The sequence below is a fragment of the Haliotis rubra genome, unplaced genomic scaffold, assembly GCF_003918875.1.
Source record: "Haliotis rubra isolate DU_JTF1 unplaced genomic scaffold, ASM391887v1 Scf75, whole genome shotgun sequence".
NCBI lineage: Eukaryota > Metazoa > Mollusca > Gastropoda > Lepetellida > Haliotidae > Haliotis > Haliotis rubra.
The window spans coordinates 2,586,833-2,607,886 of NW_025767468.1; the positions used below are offsets into that span (position 1 = coordinate 2,586,833).

At 43.3% G+C, this 21,054-nt stretch overlaps 1 protein-coding gene across 1 annotated transcript; it reads left to right on the forward strand.

Annotated features, from left to right (window-relative positions):
- Positions 1-1,363: 1,363 nt before the first annotated feature.
- Positions 1,364-19,259, forward strand: LOC124260101. The gene is made up of 13 exons (XM_046694348.1): positions 1,364-1,487; positions 2,811-2,972; positions 4,393-4,472; positions 6,768-6,903; positions 7,549-7,680; positions 10,187-10,204; positions 10,613-10,830; positions 11,770-11,921; positions 14,410-14,558; positions 15,824-15,923; positions 17,115-17,286; positions 17,738-17,794; positions 19,166-19,259. The coding sequence occupies exons 1-12, from the start codon at positions 1,415-1,417 to the stop codon at positions 17,780-17,782; spliced, it is 1,437 nt and encodes a 478-aa protein (XP_046550304.1). The 5' UTR covers positions 1,364-1,414; the 3' UTR covers positions 17,783-17,794; positions 19,166-19,259.
- Positions 19,260-21,054: the final 1,795 nt, after the last annotated feature.

Genomic DNA, 21,054 nt, shown 5'->3' on the forward strand with positions numbered 1-21,054 from the left:
AAGACTGCTGAGTGCGACTTTAAACATCAACCAAACCAAATCTTTCAGAGTCACCTCTGAGGCCCTAATAATGAATGAAGCTTACGTACAATAACTGTTTGATTTGGCTTCGAGAAGCCGGTGAGTCAGTAATAAAACGTGTGGATGACATTTTCTGGCTTAATAAACGTTACATATATATAAATTTACAACACGTGCTAATGACTGATTGTTTGGGATTTTACGCAGACTTTAGCAATATCGTACCACCTATACTGTCCATCCAAGCAAATCTTTTGTATTCTCATGTCAACGCAAACAGGAACCTATCATGCATCATTGCATTGTTCGTTAACCATGCCCTGTTAAAAAGAAAGCTCACCACCCATTCAATGTAACCCTTGTAAATACGGTACAATGGGCCTATGGCCTGCAGTTCAGAGAAATACAACACATGGGCATGGTGAACCGTTATAATAAATACAAATGTAGGTCACCGAGCCCGTGATGACTTAAAGCTACATTGCTAAATGTCCCAGCAATATCACGACGAAGCATACCAGAAATAGGATTCGTATATCTCACCCAAGTGGGGAATCGAACGCGGGATCATGCTCACTCACTCACTCACTCCTCGTGTACAGACACAATAACGGCCTGATAATGTATTCACTGCTTAACATGTTTCAGCAAACCAATAATGCTGACTTGCTGATATGGGCGGTAGGGTTTCATGCTGATAAGAGCTTAAGATCGTCATGCCCCAAATCAGGGTACGATTCCCAACGTGTGAGGCCCATTCCAAGTATTCACCGAACCGAAACTGATCCATTGAGCGAGTGAGTGAGTTAAATTGTACGCTGCACCTAGCATTATTCCAGCCACATGGCGGTGGTCTGTAAACAATCGAGGTTTGACCAGACAATCTTGTGATCAACAGCATGGGCATCGATCTAAGCAATTGGGATATGATGACATTTGTCAACCAAGTCAGCGAGCCTGACCACCCGATCCCGTTAGTCGCCTCTTACGACAAGCATGGGTTGCTGATGATCAATTCTAATTATAACCCGGATCTTCATGGGCCCGATTCATTGAGCCGCCTCGGAGGACACGTTTAAGTCACCGGACACCAGTTATAACCCAGAATATGTACGGTATGATGTAAATACATGTGAACAGGCAACGTTTTGTCATAGTTCAACGGAACACACACGTATGGGACTATGTGTGACCTTCCACTTATTCAATTATGTCATGAAATTGGCTGGTGGCATTTAAGAATTTAATGTATATCCGGACTAAACACCCTTTAATCGCGAGCCATTAACCAATTTATCGCGATTACTTCCTGTGGATAGGCACAGCCAAATACATGTATACAGAAGTTCACTTTCCACTACTGACTTTGCCAGCGAAACACCAGGTCGAAGAGATGGGGGTTTCGTTGCTATGGTTTCTGAGTCTGATGGTTCATCTGTCTCTGGGCTCTTCAGCACCGGATGAAGGTTCGTATGCGTTGTACTTTTGTAAAAGTTTATCGAAATTCTCATTTTGGTCAATACAGTTGATACGTCTTCACAATCACAAGAAGTGATATTCACCTTGTGTTAGTACTAACCTAAGAGTGAGAGTAAAGCGGTATGGCCGTCGAAAATTGGTATTGTGAAGGTTATCACATAATATATGGTTAGTCTTTGGATTGATAAATAGAACTTGATAATCGTAAAACCTTTTCATCATCGAATCGCAGATAATAGCTGCAACAAAGCTGATGTGTCGTCAACAATCAACTACATCAGAACTGATTTTCACTTTCTGTTAGTACTAACCTTAAAGCTTGAGGGCAAAACGGTATGAACGTCGCCATTTGGGGTTGTGTAGGATTTGTGCGCAATGTTATTTTGTTCGTGGACGCCACCATATAACGACTCGCTGCCTGTAGGACTCGAAGAGCATGTAAGAGCATGAGTGTGTTAAATCTTTCAGTGTTTCATATTTTATGGTTTTTTATATTGATCTGCATCCCGATTGATGTGGTAAGACATTCTGTCTGGAGAGCGAAACAAGTTTTGTTCGATGTCGCACCATACCAACATTAAAAGATGGCACTTTTTCTAAACCCTGCCTGGCGCTCGGTATTAAGACCGGTAAAACAAGGACAGGTCGGCTCGCAGTCAGTGTAATGTTAGACTTGCGCAAGTCTTTATGGTAATAATTAGTAATGTAAATGATAATTTCTATAAAAAAATAAAATAACAGACTCGAGTTCTTAGATGTACCTTATCTCGACTTGCTGCTGTAAATGATAGAATTACCATACATCCATGGGCTTAGCACTCAGTACAGCCTTGGAGCAAGGCTAGTGTAATGCGTCCGAGTTGGGTCTCCATGTGAAACTGCAGCATACTCATTGGACAGGCGTATTCCTGGACTAGAAGCAGCCAAACACACGTTCTTGTACGTCGCTAGGTAACTGAAATAATCTGAAACGCGAGGTTATACCTCATTTCACTCCACCTCAACTGTTTACATGGAATGGATTCGTATGATGTAGTTTAAGACGTTATAAACCAGTTACAGACAGGTAGCCTTTAAACAACAACAGCAGCAGCAACAACAACAGCAGCAGCAGCAGCAGCAGCTAAACCGTTCATACCTTTCAACAAATATATAGTTTCAAGAGGCCGGACGTATTGCAGATGCATGGTACGTTTCGTTAAGCTAGCTCTCCTACTCAAAACGTTTTAAATTTGACAAAAGAAACACACCTTTGCATATCGACAACGTAAAAAAAAAAGATTTTAATCTTAATTTTGTTTTTCTTCAAGGTGTTCCACAATACACGTCGACCTGTCCAGATGGGTGGACACAAGTGGGACGACACTGCTTCAGTGTCAATGAAGACGCGGTAGATGCAGATGTCATCTCCGAGGCATGTAACCAAAGCGTTGCAACCATTCGTGGCATGGAACAAAACAACGTCCTGAAGGGTACAGAAAAAAACACCTCTGTTATTACATTTCACTCTTGATAACTCTGTTCTGTTGTGAAAGGGGCGCTGGTTAAGCGTTCGCTCGTCAAGCCGAATGTTCTGGATCGATTCCCCATATGGCAGCAATATCTGAAGCCCATTTCTGGTGTCCCTTGCTCTGACATTGCTGGAATATTGCTAAAAGGGTGGTAAAACTCACTGCTATGATAAACAGGTTTCCCTGGACTGGACAACAGCACAGATTCGTGTCGGAAGTGACGTCCATTTTTTTTATCACTTTAGGATGACGCTAAAAAAATGGTTCCCTAAGTGAGTGAGTGTGTATTTCGCCGCTTTTAGCAATATTCCAGCAACATCATGGCGGGGGACACCAGAAATGGGCTTCACACATTGTACCCGTGTGGGGAATCGAACCCGGTGTGACGAGCGAACGCTTTAACCACTAGGCTACCTTACCGCCCCTGTTCCCTAAGTCGGAGGACGAGACATTCTGGTTGCATTTGCGATGACAGGACAAAGAGGCGAATAATGTCAACTTTATTGTTAGTACAAGTTTAAACATAGTACAGTGTATTTTCAATCGAGTTGAGTCTATATTTACGCTGCTTCAATCAAACCGGTATCGGATCGAAGCTCCGGTCGGGGCTCTCTGGTCCGAAGTTGGTCCAGACTATTTATCATAGAAACATACCTGGATATTCAAGGTTATTCGTTAGCACCATCATCACCACTGACGCCATGAGCCCTCTGTTTTGCCTTCATACATCGCTGCCCTGTCCCATTCATCATTTCAACATCTGAACGGTATGGTTGCTTTGTGGATAAAGCGTTAGCTCGCCACGCCGAAGATCCCCCGTCCTGATATTGCTGGAATATTGCTAAAAGCAGCGTAAAACTAAACTTACTCACTTAGGCATCCTCATCTTTCCGAGCATCCTATCTACGTTCTTTTACGCAAATACCTGTGAAGATCCGGGTTAGAATATTGATCTGCAGTAACCCATGCTTGTCGTAAGAGGCGACTAACGGATCGGGTGGTCAGGCACATATCATCGGTTCCTAATTGCGTAGATCGATGCTCGTGCTGTTGATCACTGGATTGTCTGGTTCAGAGTCTATTATTTACAGACCGGCGTCATCTAGCTGGAATATTGCTGAGTGCGGCGTAAAACTTTACTCACTCACTCACTCACTCTTTTAAGCAAATCCCGTGTACCCATTCGCAACCTTTGGAAGTAACGTCACGACTCCTCTGTTGTATCCAATTTTACCACAGAAATTCTCTCGCTCATGAGTTTGAAATCACTAACCAATCAAAACGCTTCTACTGAACGCAAGGTCGGCTTATGTTGCAATCGTAAAATATCATCACCGTTCTGTATCATTCACCTTTATCAGTAAAGCGTTGTTTCTTGCAGGAATTGTCAAGGAACCCACATGGATCAATGCCAAGTTTACATCTAATTCAGGGTGGGTAGACCCTGTGACGTTCGTACCGGTAAGTGAATATCTTCTTTTCAGGAGCGTTCTATGGAAGGCTTCCCAACGCTTTCTATCGAGGCTTCCAAACGCGTTCTATGGAAGGCTTCGCACGATCATATGAAACTTCGAAAAGTGAAACTCCATTTGAAGTGGAAATAAACTGGCGTACAAAAGGAAGTACCTGTGCTTTGTTATTATCTTTTTTTTAAAAACAACAACCCCAGAACATCGTAAATATTATAAAAAATGTTTTGATTGTGATGTGAAAGTCCCAAACAGTGTGTACGTCTTGCCACTACCAAATTGACGTTGTCAGCGTCTCACGTTCCTCATAATGACGTGAAAATGGTCGACAGGCCCGGGTGAGGACACCGCTCAGTCGTGTCATCACTGTGTTCCTGCTGATGCGGTGACCCTAAAGCTGTTGATGCTGTAAGCATCATGTCGAACAGATGGAGAATACGCAAGTGATGGTCATCTTGCGGTTGGGTCTTTCGTAGTCTGTCTCACAGTCCCTGAACTACAATATTTTCCATACTGCCTAGCCCTCCTAAAGCCCTAAATGAAGCAAGTCTAGATTTCCTGACGTTTCCATCTCACAGGGGCCCCTTTTACAATTTAAATGGATGTTTTTGTTACTATCAAAATTACATATATTCAGAGACTAGGCGTTGGTCTTTGTCTTTCTCTGGAAGTGTCATTTCTCTGACCAGACGGGACGTTCCGTTTCATGATGGTCTGCCTTGTACAGCCGAACGTTCTGGCAATATGGCCGTTCGAAACGCCCCCATCTCGCTCGGCAGTTGTGGACGCATTTTGATGTGTGTGTCTAACAGGCATAACACTAACAATTTGGAGCGACTGTGTTTTATACTGCTAGCACATCCCATGCACGTGGGATTCAACAAAATCATGATTTTCATGATATTCCACTCACAGCACCGTTAAGGATATCTGTGCTGTTTTAACAAGACGTACAGAATTATCTACGACTTGAAAGAGTCACAGTCAAAACACATTTCTAATTATTTACTTTGCTTGTTTTTGGTTTTTTTTAAAAATAATCTCCAAGCACTAGATGTACATATTCTTTCGTACGTCAGGATATATATTTAAATTTGTCATAGGTCAGTGGTATATAAAATGTCGCGCTCATTTTATGCATTTAGTAGGGGTTGGGGTTACTATTTTGCAGAACCCCCGAGACAACATAATGGCTCTAATGCCTATCATTTGTATGTTATGCTGGTCCATGTTCGGTTTTTCAAGTCAATGTCGTGGGGTATTCTTGTGGTTAAATCGTTCGCTCGTAACGCTGAACACCGGGGTTCCATTCCCGTACAATGTGTGAAGCCCATTTCTGGTGTCCCCGTCGTGATATTGCTGGAATATTGACAAAAGCGGCATAAAACTAAAGTCACTCCTCACTCAAGTCAATGTCGCTTGTTCCCACCGTGCCTGTATCGTAACTGACCATCTCCACCAGGGAAACAGCAGCACAATACAGCGGTCAGCCATGAGTACTGACCACACCTATAAACAGAGTTAGTCGGACTGGGTCAGGTGTCAGCATGGACAAACCTCATTGGGAGATCCATTCGGACCATTCCACACCACATAAACGATTGTTTGACCAGTCGTTTTGGAAATGAGCCTTTATCACACAAGTTATCTCAAAGGTCCTCTTTTTCTACAAAACTACTGAGTCGTCTTTCTCTGTTGTTTGTAGCCTTCTAACCGCCACGTGTTCTGTTAATTGTCATTTTAAGATCCGGATTAGAATTGGTCTTCAGCAACCCATTCCTGTCGAACCCGGGTCTTCGGCGTGACGAGCGAACGCCTTAACCACAAGGCTACCCCACCTCCCCCGTTGGTCACTGAGAGTCCTGAGATGAGTGACCGTGTTTGGCAGTTTGACTCCTGCTTCTCAGGCAGCTTACTTTTATCAATATTATCATGATATGTGACTGTTGATTGTATGTCATCGTGCCCCGATGGTCTTGGTTGTTGCTCATGCTTTCAATCATTGGTTTGCCTTGTCATTTACATGGAGACTCATTAAAGTCTTTGAATATATTACAACTAAAGGGGGTAATTTATGTGTCTAGCAACACTCACTCACTTATATCGTTGCGTATTCAGCTGGGTAGCCTAGTGGTTAAAGCGTTCGCTCGTCACGCCGAAGACCGGGGTTCAATTCCCCACATGAGTACATTGCGTGAAGCCCTTTTCTGGTGTCCCCCGCCGTGGTAGTGCTGGAATATTGCTAAAAGCGGCGTTAAACTGACTCACTCACTCACTCGTTATTCAGCTCAACTTTTCAAACCCCGAAAGACAGATCACCGAGAGCAGTATTTACAAATGTGGCCTGTTAACACCTGACGGCACGTGGGACCTTGACGACTGTCGAGAAGCCACATATCCCACGCTTTGTCAACGTTCTCTTGGTGAGTTAACCCTTATGAATCCGGACCCGTGAAAATCCGGGTTAGAATTGGTCTTCAGTAACCCATGCTTGTCGTAAGAGTCGACTAACGGGATCGGGTGGTCAGGCTCACTCACTTGTATTACGCATGTCATCGTATCCCAATAGCGTAGATCGATGCTAGTACTGTTGATCACCGTATTGCCTAGTCCAGACTCGATTATTTACAAACAAACACTTCTGGCATCTCCCGTCATGATGTTGCTGGAATATTGCTTAAAGCCGGGCAAGACCACACTCACCCAATCCAAGATCTTCCCTTTTAACTGGTACAAAATTAAAGATAAAATCATGGGTATCAGAAGGTCTGAGGAAATAGCTTAAATTGCTGAGTGCGGCGTTGAATAACAAACAAACAAACAAAACAAAACTGATTAATCTGATGACACTTAACCTGAATGTTTAAAATAGACATGACACTTGTAGTGTGATTCCAGACAGTTAAGGTATCTGGCTAGACGTGGTCCCATTGATTTCACCACACATTAAACCTGACTGTGATAGAAAAATGTAATGCCTCGACACTGGTTAACGGCCGGGCAGATAAGCTAGGAGTTTGTTAAACGAGGGTTTACTATATTGACATGTGATTGACCTTTCGGTTAAGAATGCGTGGACGGCTGGTACGGAGACAAGTGCATGGACCGATGCCACTGCTTCATCCCCGGCTGCAACGTCACAACAGGGGAATGTCCCTACGGCTGCGAAGTCGGCTGGACAGGCCCAAGCTGTAATATACGTGAGTATAGCTTCAGTATACCTGGTCATAGTTTCAGTACATATTGGTATAGCTGATGTACACGTGGGAATAAGTGTAATATACGTCAGTATAGCTTCAGTATACATGTATGTGGTTATAGTTTCAGTACATATTGGTAAAGCTGATGTACACGTGGGAATAAGTGTCATGTACGTGAGTATAGCTTCAGTATATTTGGTTATAGTTTCAATACATATTAGTATAGCTGATGTGCACGCGGGAATAATCGTAATATACGTGAGTATACTTTAATATACATGTACATGGTTATACCTTTAATACATATTAGTATAGCTGATGTACACGTTGGAATTATTGTAGTGTGTGTGAGTATAGCTTCAGTATATTTGGATATAGTTTCAGTACATATTTGTATAGCTGATGTACAAATGGGTATAATATATACTCTCCCAAAAAAAGAAACGCAAATATGAATATCAACTGTATTTTTATGTTTATTTTGAAACATCTTGTAGGCTTTATGAGTCAATGAAATAGAGCGAAATTGCACACTGGGAATGCAGACGTATCCGTCTTTGGCACCAACTCGAGGAAAGAGAGTTTGAGTGTCACATGGAGACGTGTGGGGGCGCTGAAGTCAATACCTCGTGTGACCACCGTGGGCATCCACAACTGCACGGCATCGCCTCGGCATCGAACGAAAAAGTCTCAGAATCTCGTGTTGCCCAATTCAGCCCACTCTGCCTGTAGTGCCTGTGCGAGTTGTTGAAGTGTTTGGGGCTGAGGGTTGCGGCGTCGCACCCGTCTGTCCAGGGCATCCCACAGATGTTCGATCGGGTTTAAGTCCGGTGATCTTGAGGGCCAGGGGAGCACATTGATGTTGTGGTTCTGGAGGAAGTCTCTAGTGTGACGTGCTGTGTGGGGCCTGGCATTGTCCTGTTGAAACAACTCCCTCCGGCGATCAATGATTGGTAGGAGGTGTGGGCGTAGGATTTTGTCACAGTACCGTTGAGCTGTCAGGTTGCCCTGGATCATCACCAAATCACTTCTCCTACGGCAGGTGATCGCTCCCCACATCATAACACTGTCCCGGCCGAATCTGTCCACCTGGGGAACGCAAGCGTCGGCGAAACGTTTACGTCAACGTCTGTACACCCGCATTCTGCCATCGCGTCGTTCCAATAGAAATCGTGATTCATCACTGAACCAGATTCTACGCCTATTCGCTAGGTTCCAGGCCTGAACGTTGGTTCACCATTGAACTCGATGTTGTTGTCGAAGCACAGGGCCAAAATAAGGTCTTCTGGCATGTAAACCAGCCTCTCTCAACCTGTTCCCGACGGTCTGTGCAGAAGACTCCTCAATCCGGGTATTTGTCGAGCGGTACTGGTCGCCGTAGCTGTTCGATGACGCAGGTGATGTACCCGGATGTAGCGATCCTGCGCCGCAGTGGTCGCTCGAGGTCGCCCACTACGAGGGGCATCTGCTACCGAATTCTGCCGGCGATATCTCTCCCAGAGCCGTGAAATGGTGCTTTTGTGAACATTCATGCTTCGGGCAACTGCACGTTGAGACTGGCCAGCTTCAAGCAAACCAATGGCGATATGACGGTTGGCTTCACTTAGACGTGGCATTTTGCGTTCGTCAACAATATTCCAAATACAGTGAATAATCGACAGACAGCGATCAACCTTTTATACCCATCATTGAGACTATCTGATCCCCAAGTTTCACGTGCATTGCATGTGAATTGTGTATTCTGTGACACTACACGCCAAAATTGAAAATCATGCTGTTAAATACGGGCATTACGGGATGGTGCGTTTTGTTGTGATGTTTCAAAACATAAACACCATCGGACTCATAAACAGAGCAAAACCTTTTGTAAAATGAATCACGTTTGAATTCATTGCTACATGAAATTGCTATTTTCATGATGCGTTTCTTTTTTGGGAGAGTATATTTGGTTATAGTTTCAATACATTTTGGTATAGCTGATGTACACATGCTCGAATGTAACTGCAGTACACGTAGGTATACATGCGATTATAGCGTCAACACACCTAGGTATAGCGGCAACGTGGGTATAGCTCCAACACACGTGAGTATAGCTTTCAAATATCATAGTGACTTAGAGTTTCAGTACACAATGGTATTGCAATACTATCACTTGATTGACGTTTACTGGGTGTGACTAAGGTACCCTAGAATCAATAGGAAGACGTTACCTAAAGTTCCTGGGGTATACTGGAATGAATAGGGAGACGTTACTGGACGTTCGCAGAGGTAGAATAGGTAAGGTGACGTTACGTAATAGAATCATTGACGTGAAAATTACCGATTGATATTCTTACATTTAAATGTTTTGCCGACCGAAATTTGAATGGTGGTAATGATTCAGATAGCAAGTTAGTTCCCCGTCCTCCAAACATTCGCTATTGTATACATTCTAGATGTATTTGCGAACTGGAGGCATCAGTTTGCGTTTGGTTAGACCCTTAATATTTTCACCTTTATATTCCAGGTCAAAAGAAGCCTGAAGGTAGGTCGTTTCAATCATATTGTGCTGGTTATCTTGTGTCGATATCCAAGAAACAATCAAAATATAAAATTCACCTAAACAATTCGTGTGAAGATCAAATGTAAACAAGGAATGCAAACAGTGAGTCAGTAAGTTGGGTTTTACGCTGCTTTTAGCAATATTCCGGAATTGGGCTTCGCACATGTGGGGAATCGAACCCGGGTCTTCGCCGTGACGAGCGAACGCTTTAACCACTGGGCTACCCCACCGAAATATAGCTAAAGCGGCGTAAAACCAAAGTCACACACTCAGTCATAGGCAGCTATGTAGTTCAGATATATCAACGGTGTTAGCAGCATTCAACCACTAATTCACTTAATTTCGACATATCAGTAGTACCAATTCATCAACCCTTTGTGTCCATTTCAGCCAGGTACCACTGCATGCGAGATGGAGAGGAGTACCACATGATTCTAAGGGTAGATAATCACGGAATCTTCTTCCGGAGTGTCAACTCCCTGGACTCTAAAGGAAAGGCCAGCTCGAAGTGTACAAGGGATAAGTTCACTGTTAACGAAGATGGTCCGATGCTGACATACATCCACGGAAACGATACACAGTTTTCCCCTGACTGTTCCGCACAAAAGGTTTGGTGTATATTTCTCTTTTTTTCCCAGCATTTTTTAAAAGTTTCAATTTCATTTTATCTGGAAAATAAATGAAACGCATTTTGCATGCGTATTTATAAGCAACCATAACACCGGGTGGCCAAAGAAATACTTAAAATTCAGATCACCATGTCTGTTTGGTTACTTACTTTATAATTAGAATAATGTGTAACTGAAACTTCATAATGCAGTTCTACGACACGCGTTTCTTATTAAGAGATGAGTTACCAGAGGAATAGTAGTGTGGTCCTTCTAGACTATCGTATACTGATGAGGTTTATGCAGTACAATGTGTATCGTACTTGCAAAAAAACAAAAAAACAAAACATTTCAGTTCATGCCTCCAGAATAAAACGTGAAAGGCAATTAAAATCAGGCTGCCTCCAAATCTTGCAGTATTTTCAAAGTGTACTGATGACGCCTTGGTTTTCAGGGTTAGACTTGGCCCCATGAAACCTATGCTTGTCTTAGCAAATGACAAATGATCAGACTCGCATAATTCTCGCCGTCATACCCGCCGGTACTCTTGATATCGTTCATTGGTTTGTCTGGCACATAATTTGCAGATTATTTAACGGTTCGTCCTTATATGAGATATTGCGGCATTCAGCAGCATTCTTCTGTGTGCATATAAACTCAAACGTATTCATAGCAAATACGTCTTCCATTCAGCTGTGTAATTTTCACAATCTATAGGGGCGGTGGGGTAGCCTAGCTGTTAAAGCGTTCGCTCGTCACGCCGAAGACCCGGGTTCGATTCCACATGGGTACAATGTGTGAAGCCCATTTCTGGTGTCCCCCGCCGTGATATTGTTGCAATATTGCTAAAAGCGGCGTTAAAACCAAACTCACTCACTCACTCAAAATATATAGCAAAGTCGCCATTATATACGATGGACAATATAATTTTGTCTACAGGTTGGCGACAATGAACCCGTCTATGAATGGACGTTTCGCCTCCAGCAATACGAGGGAGTACTTTCTCCGTTTGACACCGATGTCAAAGTAAGATGCAACTTCTCTGATGCCGACGGGATGGTTGTTTCTACGGTTCCAATACACGTGGAAAGGTATGCCTGTCAGACCTATGTCAGTCTGTCACAAAGGTTTTGCAATATAATATTTTGATCTACAGCGTTCTTCCGCCATAACAGGTATATATAAACCGCCTAATATCCGAGTTGGTTATTATGGCATGCGAATCCCAATTGTTTGACGCGATGCATGTCGCGAATTACCTCCCTTCGCCGTGTCAGGACGCGCTTTTTATTTCCCACTTTCTTTCCTTAGTGTGATCCTGGGTAGGAATAGGTTTTCAGCAACCTATGCTTGTTATAAGAGCATTTTGTGTTCAACCATAAACATAAGGTACAGATTCAGTGTAGTCTTGCTATCGCTTGAATCGAATCACTTGCTTTACACGTATGTCAGCATGTCCCTAAAGGTGTTATGGCCATTGAATGGCTGCTTGAGAGATGATAACAAGTCTTGAGATGCCGTTTTTATCTGAAAACTTCATGTATTGAGCAAGTAATTTCCAAAGTAATAAGAAACTTTGCATTTAAAAGCAGCCCACTGTGCGATTTCGTCAAGCAGGTGATTATAAATCACTGTCCAATACTAATGACACCGGGTGTTCGCGACATGATGAACCTATCCTGACCCACCGGTGACACGGGGTACAAACACATGCATTGGCAGGTCAGGTGAGAGACAGCAATTGCTGTGAATGAAAAATAAGAGTCACACACCCATATTGCAAAAACCTTCGGCTGTTCCGCACGGTGTACGCACTTTTTCAGCATTGACGGTTGGAAACCACAACTCGTGTCTGGCCTAGTACAGGAAGGCCGTCGATTACGGCGACATCAACAGCATCCATGACGCTTGTACACCGTATCAACTGATCTGCATTCACACGACGTCAATATACCATGGATATCAGGGCCTGTTGTAACAGGCCATGTCGCTTTGGGACTGTCCGACGTTGGCAGCAACGTTGGGGACAGCTTAGATTGTTCGAGGACAAAAGTCGGTTCTTTTACAGTAGAACAGGCGAGCGGCTGGAATGTGGGTCAAACGGTACTATGCACATGGAAGAGGAGGTGTTATGGTATAGGGAGGAATTGGTGCTGATAAGGAAATGGTGACCTCAATGCACAAAGGTATCGAGACGAGGTTCCTCACCCGGTGGTATTACCATTCTACGTGGACAACCACGGGGAACCATTTCGCAGCAAGGCAATGTCAGGCCGCATACTGCTCAGATTGCCTTGTCAACTACAATGTACTGGTTCTGCCATGGTTGGCATGTTCCCCGAATATGGAACCTCCTGAACACTTGTGGTACCACTTGGACAGACAACTGAGAAACCATCAACACCAGCCTTTAGAAAAAGTGGGAACAAGCTGTGTTAGGAGGTGAGGTGAGGTGAGGTGAGGTGAAATGGGGTTTAACGTCGCACTGAAGAATATTTCGCTCGTATGACGACGTGAATGCATGGCTGCTTGTACTAGCCCAGACTGAAGCTGGTTTTATAGTGCTAGCTCACTGAGATATCATGCCGCAGTTAGGCATGGACACCCCACTCAGACACATTATACTGACTCCGAGCCGACCAGTCCTTGTTGTACCCATTAATGCCGAGCGCCAGGCAGGGACCAACAAGTACCATATTGTAACGTCTTTTGGTATGACGTGGCCGGGACCGAACCCACGACCTTCCCCTCTAACCACTACACCACGGAGGCGGTCCAGCTGTTTTAGGAGGACACAAGCGGTATTAGGCAGAAGAAACATCAATTGAGCTCTACAATAAAACTGTTCCTTCTATGTCCATTTGAAATGGCACCTAGTTCTATTTGCCAAGTGAATGTTCACGGAAAACATTATGTTTACCCCTGTCAGTGGACCAATTTCCACTCGATTTTCATTCTCAGTAGTGTATACTACTCAAGCCGCCTGTGAAGTGCTAGAAGATAGAAATCACGTTACAAACACATTCATCCTACCGGGTACCCTTTCACTGCTCAGAGAACAGTCACATACGATGAACAATGCCAGAGGTGAAACCACGTGTGCTTTACGTTCTTCATGTTAGAAAGAGTTACTGACCCCAAAAGGTGTCTATTATTTTATATTACGTATTCTGTACGTATTCCCCTTCAAGTGTCTTGAAATAACATCCGCGTTGGCTTACAAAATACGCAGATCAAGCAGTGTTTGCCCTTAACCCTGAAAAGCTGCAGGCCCTAAGGACCCAGCACCATAAAAAGTTGTGGGTCCTGATCAGAATGTGTAGGCCCTATATTTCAGCTGAAATACGAGTAATCCCCAGCTAACAAGGTCATTAGGACCTGCAGAAAACAAAAGCTGTCGGTCCGAGTGGCTTTCAGTCGGCTTCGGGTCTAAGGACCGACATTAATTTCGAACGCTGAGATCAAGGGAAAACATGGCAGTAGCAGTGATAAAATATCTTGCCCAAACTGTAAATATCACTTGATGCGGGCTACGGTTAAGTCTATGTCCATGTACATGAACCAGTGATACTGTTTCAGGAAAACACAACCCCCAGAGGTGGTCACTCCGAGACACGTGTCTGGCAATGTGATGATAGTGGACGCTAAGAGTGGGGAAGAAGTCAACCAGGTGGCTTTTGGTCAGGAGATCCAGATTGTGGTTCCAACGGCCGCACAAAACGTCTCAGGTACGCGCCAGTAGCTTTAATGGTATTCGGTGTATATCCCTTTTTGGCTAATGAGTGTTGAAATAGTCCCAAATGTTTCCTAGTGATAATACTAACAATTCTCCGAAAGGTTCTTGATGGTTCGACTAGGCAACGTTTCCTGGGAGAAGTCCCATTCGCTGTTTGGGCTGAGTGTAGAGGGCCCTGAGCTGATGATGTTTTACCAGCCTGTCGACTCTGCCAGGGTGACCCGAACCCCCTCTGCTGCATTTTTACATCTTATTCTGTAAAGCATAATAATAATATAAGTTGTATGCTTCTCCCTGATGTACGCCTGATGTACGCCTCTTTGTAGCAGTGTCACCCGAGCCGGTGGGCGAGGGATGACACTACTACAAAGAGGCGTACATCAGACCGTATTGCCCGAGGGAGAAGTATACAACGAATTGATCTTACCGCCATGTTGCATGTACAAAATATCATTTTATTTTATGTTAAAGATCGCTACTGACTATATGACATGCAAACAAAATGGCGTCTGCCTCTCGACTGGATTTTTAACATCACTGAAACATATTCTGACAAGCATAAACCTGCTATAAAAATTGTTAATTATGTTTAAGCTGAGTGTGCAAACCACTTAATGTATAAAATAGCTTAAATAAAGCAGTGAAAGTCGGTAAAATAAATCTGTACAAAGTGAACACAAAAACAGCTGATTGAACGGTTTTCGAACTCAGGGCACGGCATACGTCATATTATGACGTCATACGATTGTTAGCGCTTGATCTTCTCGGTGGAGAGCTCGGTGGTTACCGAGCGCGGGTAATATTTAAACTTGTTAAACCGTCAATGACCAATGAAATTAAAGTATTTTACATGAAGGTAAGATAAGGCCACTTATATGGCGCTGATCTCCAACCCGCACGGATATCCTCTAAGACATACAACTAAAAGATGAACAATCGTCAGTAATTATGGAACAGGTGGGTCTTTATGCCAGATTTAAAGGCAGTCGAAGTAGGACTGAGGTGAAGGGGAAGAGAGTTCCACAGCACGGCAGCAGAGCCTTCTCCCACGATCAGCTTGGTTGATTGGGTGTCATCGAACCTTGGGGGCTGGAGGTTGCTCGTGTTGTCAGGTCCAGAATGGCCTATCAAGGTGATATTGTTGGAAAGAATTTGTTTTACAACAAACTGCTATCGTTGGAAATCGAACCCAAATGTTTTGCATGGTGTCAGACAAATATTATAATCTACTGAAGGATTAATGCACGATTATCACAGTTTCAGATGATAGGTCAAGAATCGGCCTCCTCTCACCCCGCAACTGTGAGGCTAAAAGTCCTGACGGTAAATTTGTGAAAAAGATGACTGATGCAAACGGGTAAATATTCAAATTTCATTACCGTGACATTAGACTCGTGAAGGTCCGTGTTAGAATTGGTCTTCAACAATCCATGCTTGTCGTTAGAGGCGTCTAACGGGTCGTCAGACTCGCTGACCTGGTTAAAACATGTCATCGTATCCCAATTGCGTAGATCGATGCTCATGTTGTTGATCACTGGATTGTCTGGTCCAGACTCGATCATTTACAGACCGCCATCAGTTACTGTAGCTGGGATATTGTTGAGTTAGACAACAACCAAACCAAACCACCGTGACATTACATTCCAGGCTAGAATGTCCCCAACCCTGTGATTATGACGTTATTTGTGAATATGGAATAAAGTGTCCACTGGTCAAACTGACCTAACCTACAACATTGTCCAGTGTTTGTCGAAATACATTTGCATAGATAGAACTTGATAAACCTGTTTAACAGGGGCGGTGGGATAGCCCCGTGGTTCAATCGTTTGCGCGTCACGCCGAAGACCCGGGTCCGATTAACCACAAGGATATGTGAAACCCATTTATGGTGACCCCTGCCTTGATATTGCTGGAATATTGCTAAAAGAGGCGTAAACCCCAACTCACTCATTCACTGATAAGTTTAACAACATGTGCCATATAGATGTCACCTGAATGGCTATCACAGATGTGTTATGAGTCGAAATATATCCTTGCTTAGAACCACATTATTTAGACAAATGTGTTAGAGAGTTCGCTTTGTCCTGCTCCCCTACTTAATGGCAGTGTGAGGTGAGGTGAATTTGTGGTTAAACGTCGCTCTGGAGAATATTTCGCTCATATGACGACGTGCATGCGTGTGTATGTGTACGTGCGGCTGCTTGTACTAGCCCAGACTGAAGCTGGTTTTATAGTGCTAACCCGCTGAGATACCATGCCGCAGTCAAGCATGAATACCCCACTCAGACACATTATACTCCGAGCCGACCAGTCCTTGTTGTACCCATTAATGCCGAGCGTCAGGCAGGGACCAACAAGTACCATATTTTAACGTCTTTTGGTATGACGCAGTCGGGGATTGAACCCGCGACCTTCCGCTCTCCGGGCGGACGCTCTAACCACTACACAACGGAGGCGGTCTAATGGCAGTGTGGTCACTGTAGCTGTTTGATGCCATGACATACTATGCACCCATACAAACACCACAGCTTACTGTTTTCTATTGCAGGTGCGATGTTTACATGACCACGGGAGGGTTCACCTTGAAAGGAGATTCGGGCGAAGAACGACGCATGAGTTCGCAGGCGTTTAGTGCTTTCGCCTTTGCTGGATATTCGTCCTTGACCTTCAGCTGTGACCTCAAACCTTGCTATAATCCAGTACGCCAAGATTGCGTCTCGGTATGAGTATGATAACAAACTGTTACATCTTACAGATATTGATAGACCGTTGTTGAAAGTGGTGTGATTTTACAAAAAATAGTTATGTTGTGAACACGCATAATCGTACCACAACGTATACTGTGAATCGACCCTGCAGATTCACCACTCACCCCTTTCCGTAACCTTAAAGAAGATCGCTATTCGGCTTGTCCCGGAATAACACGAGTTGGTCACGAATGCTGCAGATTCTCAACAAATGTGACAGCTTTTAGACTAGAGTAGCTTCCCTTTGATAAAGGGAAATTACTCGAGGAGGCGGACTACGGGTTACCGCTAATGGCGACCTTCAACTTTTTGTGCTCTAAAACTACCTTATATACGTCGTGTGAAGTCTCAACTTTTCATCCATTAGTAGTTACTTCACTGACTAGTACATAATCTTCTGTAACATTTCACTATATTCTTTCAGCCATGTGGACGTAATCGATATGGGCGGTCAGCTGATAATCCTTAAAATACTCTTTGGGTAAGTTAGAACGAAGGTGAAGGTCAGTGAAACGAGGGGTCGTATTAATAGAGATTTACAAACCGAGTTGCTGCTGAATATGGAAAATATCCAAACTAGAATTTCGCTCATGAATATATTAAAACGTATAAAAAATATTGAGTTGAAATGTTTTCCATGTTCAACATCCATGAGTTTTGTGATCTATTTATTACACACAGGACGGGAAAACAGTGTGATCCGTGATGACAAATCAAGCAGACGGTGCCGCATGTAAACAAAACGAAAGGGAGATAATTCTGTCACGACTGATAAACAATTAACAATATTCAATTGAAAACAACTACTAATTCTCAGGACACTGAAACTGAATTTTAATTATCCACAAGCCTATTGTTTTGTTTGGTTAACATTTTTGGTAAAAAGACCATGCTTAAATGAAGTTATAAATGCTTATTTACAATATCGAAGTGGCAACAGAAAGTTCGGCACTATCGTCGAATAACCTAGTTCGGTTACACAACACTCCCTGGATAACTTTCAACTGGTTACACAACACATGTTTCAAATAACCAAAATTATCTCATAAATAAATACAGAACAGGCGCGTTGCAGATAGCTTGCAAAGCTTTATATTTCGATAGTATTGAGGGCTTGCCCAACGTTTTCATCAGCAATCATATGTAAGCCCTTGCTTTTTGTTATAATGGTAGCTACGCCCCTGCAGAACACGTGTGTAATAAATGTACATATCCGCTGACGTACGTTACATTAACGTATGAAATGAAGCTGTTCTCTTACGTATTCTCCTACATGGAAGTATTGTGCCCCGTATGATGTTCTCATGTACACTACTCAAATGACGTTAAGTGAGTGAGTGAGTGAGATTAGTTTTACGCCACACTCAGCAACATTCCAGCTATATGGCGAATGAAGGTAAGTACCAACTAAAGTAATATGAAAGAATCGCGTGGTACTCAACCTATTTTGAGTAGTATTTAGAAGAACATCATATTGTGCACATATACCACTCAAAACAAATCAAGGACAATCCAGTTCTTTCATATTACTATGGGTAATAAGTTATGCCATGACGAATTATCTGTCGCAATATGAGAGAATCAAGTGATCCTTAGGTTTTTGTGAGTAGTATAATTGTATATGGATGAAAGTGTCAACTGGGTTGGCTTAGGTTACGTTCAGATTGTAAGAAAGGTTACAAAGAACAAACTTTTTTTACCTAATTTTAGAGTCTTGTGTGGACATAGTTATTGTGAAACATATTCATCGTGTGCATGTTTTGCTTTTGTACATAAGGCAGGGCGTTAAATACCCTGCTTTATCAGTGTGTCGCACTAATTTTTCAAACTCCACTTTCTCTGATCATTACAGGACTGAGGGCCGTAAGAAGGGGTGCTGGGCTACAGAGTTCGATAATTCCGTTCTAACGAAAGCTTAAGCAAATAAACAGATGATTTCCACAACATATAGTGTATTATTTGTTTCTCCATCAAAGTTGAGATACACAGACACGTATCTATGACGCCGAACCGTTTGGACTCTGGTCCAAGAGTGAGTGAGTGAGTTTAGTTTTACGCCGCACTCAGCAATATTCTAGCTATATGGCGGCGGTCTGTAAATAATCGAGTCTCAACCAGACAATACAGTGATCAACAGCATGAGCATCGATCGACGCAATTGGGATACGATGACATGTGTCAATCAAGTTAGCGAGCCTGACCACCCGATCCCGTTAGTCGCCTCCTACGACAAGGAAGGGCTACTGAAGATCATTTCTAAGTCGGATGTTCACGGGTCTATTCTGGTCCGAAGTAAGGCTTATGAAAATGTTCTTGATTCTCAATCGTCGACCGAACCAAGAAATCGCCCCTTCGAGAAACAACAATACCGCAAGCCTGACAGTTCTCAATTTGCACATGCAGATGACTTCTTTGACAGTTTTTTCCTTCTTAAGTACCTCCAGTCCTGCGGCTACGTTTTGGCGCTTTATCGGGTTTTGTTCAATCACAATGAGCACGCATTTCCCTGTTCGGTTTCAGTGCAACTGGATGCACACTTCGAATATCAGTCATTATTTTCAGTCATTATGTGTGAAACAAAACCCTTTTGGGACAGTATATGTATGTATAAAGCGGGCTTTTCAAGGTGAAGCTTCTTAATAGTACCGCCTCTGAGTCGTCTCTCGTCCTCTCTGCGAGGAAGGATGCTGATATTGCTGGATGACGACCTACATTTGACCGTACTGTATTGGTTCACAACTTTGCTGATGGAGACTTATTGGTGATATATAAAAGTTCATAAGTCATCGTATCGCAGTTCGTAGGTGCAATGTGTAAATCGCTGAAATGACCGCTGCAGACTTACTTAATTACAGCCCCCTCATATAACTGGAATATTGCATATATTAGGCGGACGTTAAGCACCAAACAAACAAAACGAACACAACTGAACAGTGGACTTTCCCATCCCTTTAGTCCATATTTCCTTCTACGAAACTAGCCAAGCAAAGCAAACCCACAGTACCTGAACACCAACCATGAAACATGACAGAGTTGCTCCACTTTGGCATGGCAGAAACCTATGATCGTTGGTTACGAATCCTATTATTAACCCTGCGCCATGCCTCTCAGCGCCATGCCTTTGCTGAAGGGTTTTACCAACCTGGCAAACGTGAAAGACAATCAAACACCAGGCAGGAATCTTTCTCATATGGGAGCTAATACTTGGGCTTGATTCTCCGCACAGGTACAATGTGTGAAGCCCATTTCTTGTGTCCCCACTGTGATGTTGCAAGAATATTGCGAAAAACGGGGTAAAATCATACTCACTCACACAATAATTCACTCACTCATAAGAAGCACCAGCATGCCACATGCATATTTTCGGACTTCGTTAATCTTATCTGCAACTACGTCGTGGGTAGAAGATTGTTCCGACATGTGGTTACGACTGTCTTGTGCATATCTCAGGAATGAGCCATGATTAAGCTGACGCGTAAGGATACATCAAACGCATGTAGTTCCCAAACTAAACCCAAACGAGGGTGTATTTTGAACAGTTTTGGCTGTTGATGTAAATGCCAGAGATTGATAAGGTATAAACACTTTCCTTTAAACATAGTTTTTCCTTTCGAGTTTCGAGTTTTACATCACTGACTTCTCCATCACGTGATGTCAGACAGTTTGATAAGATATAACACCAGTGGCACGGCGCTATGATCTACATGTGTGCAGTGCAAGTACTGCAGAGAGTTAGCCATG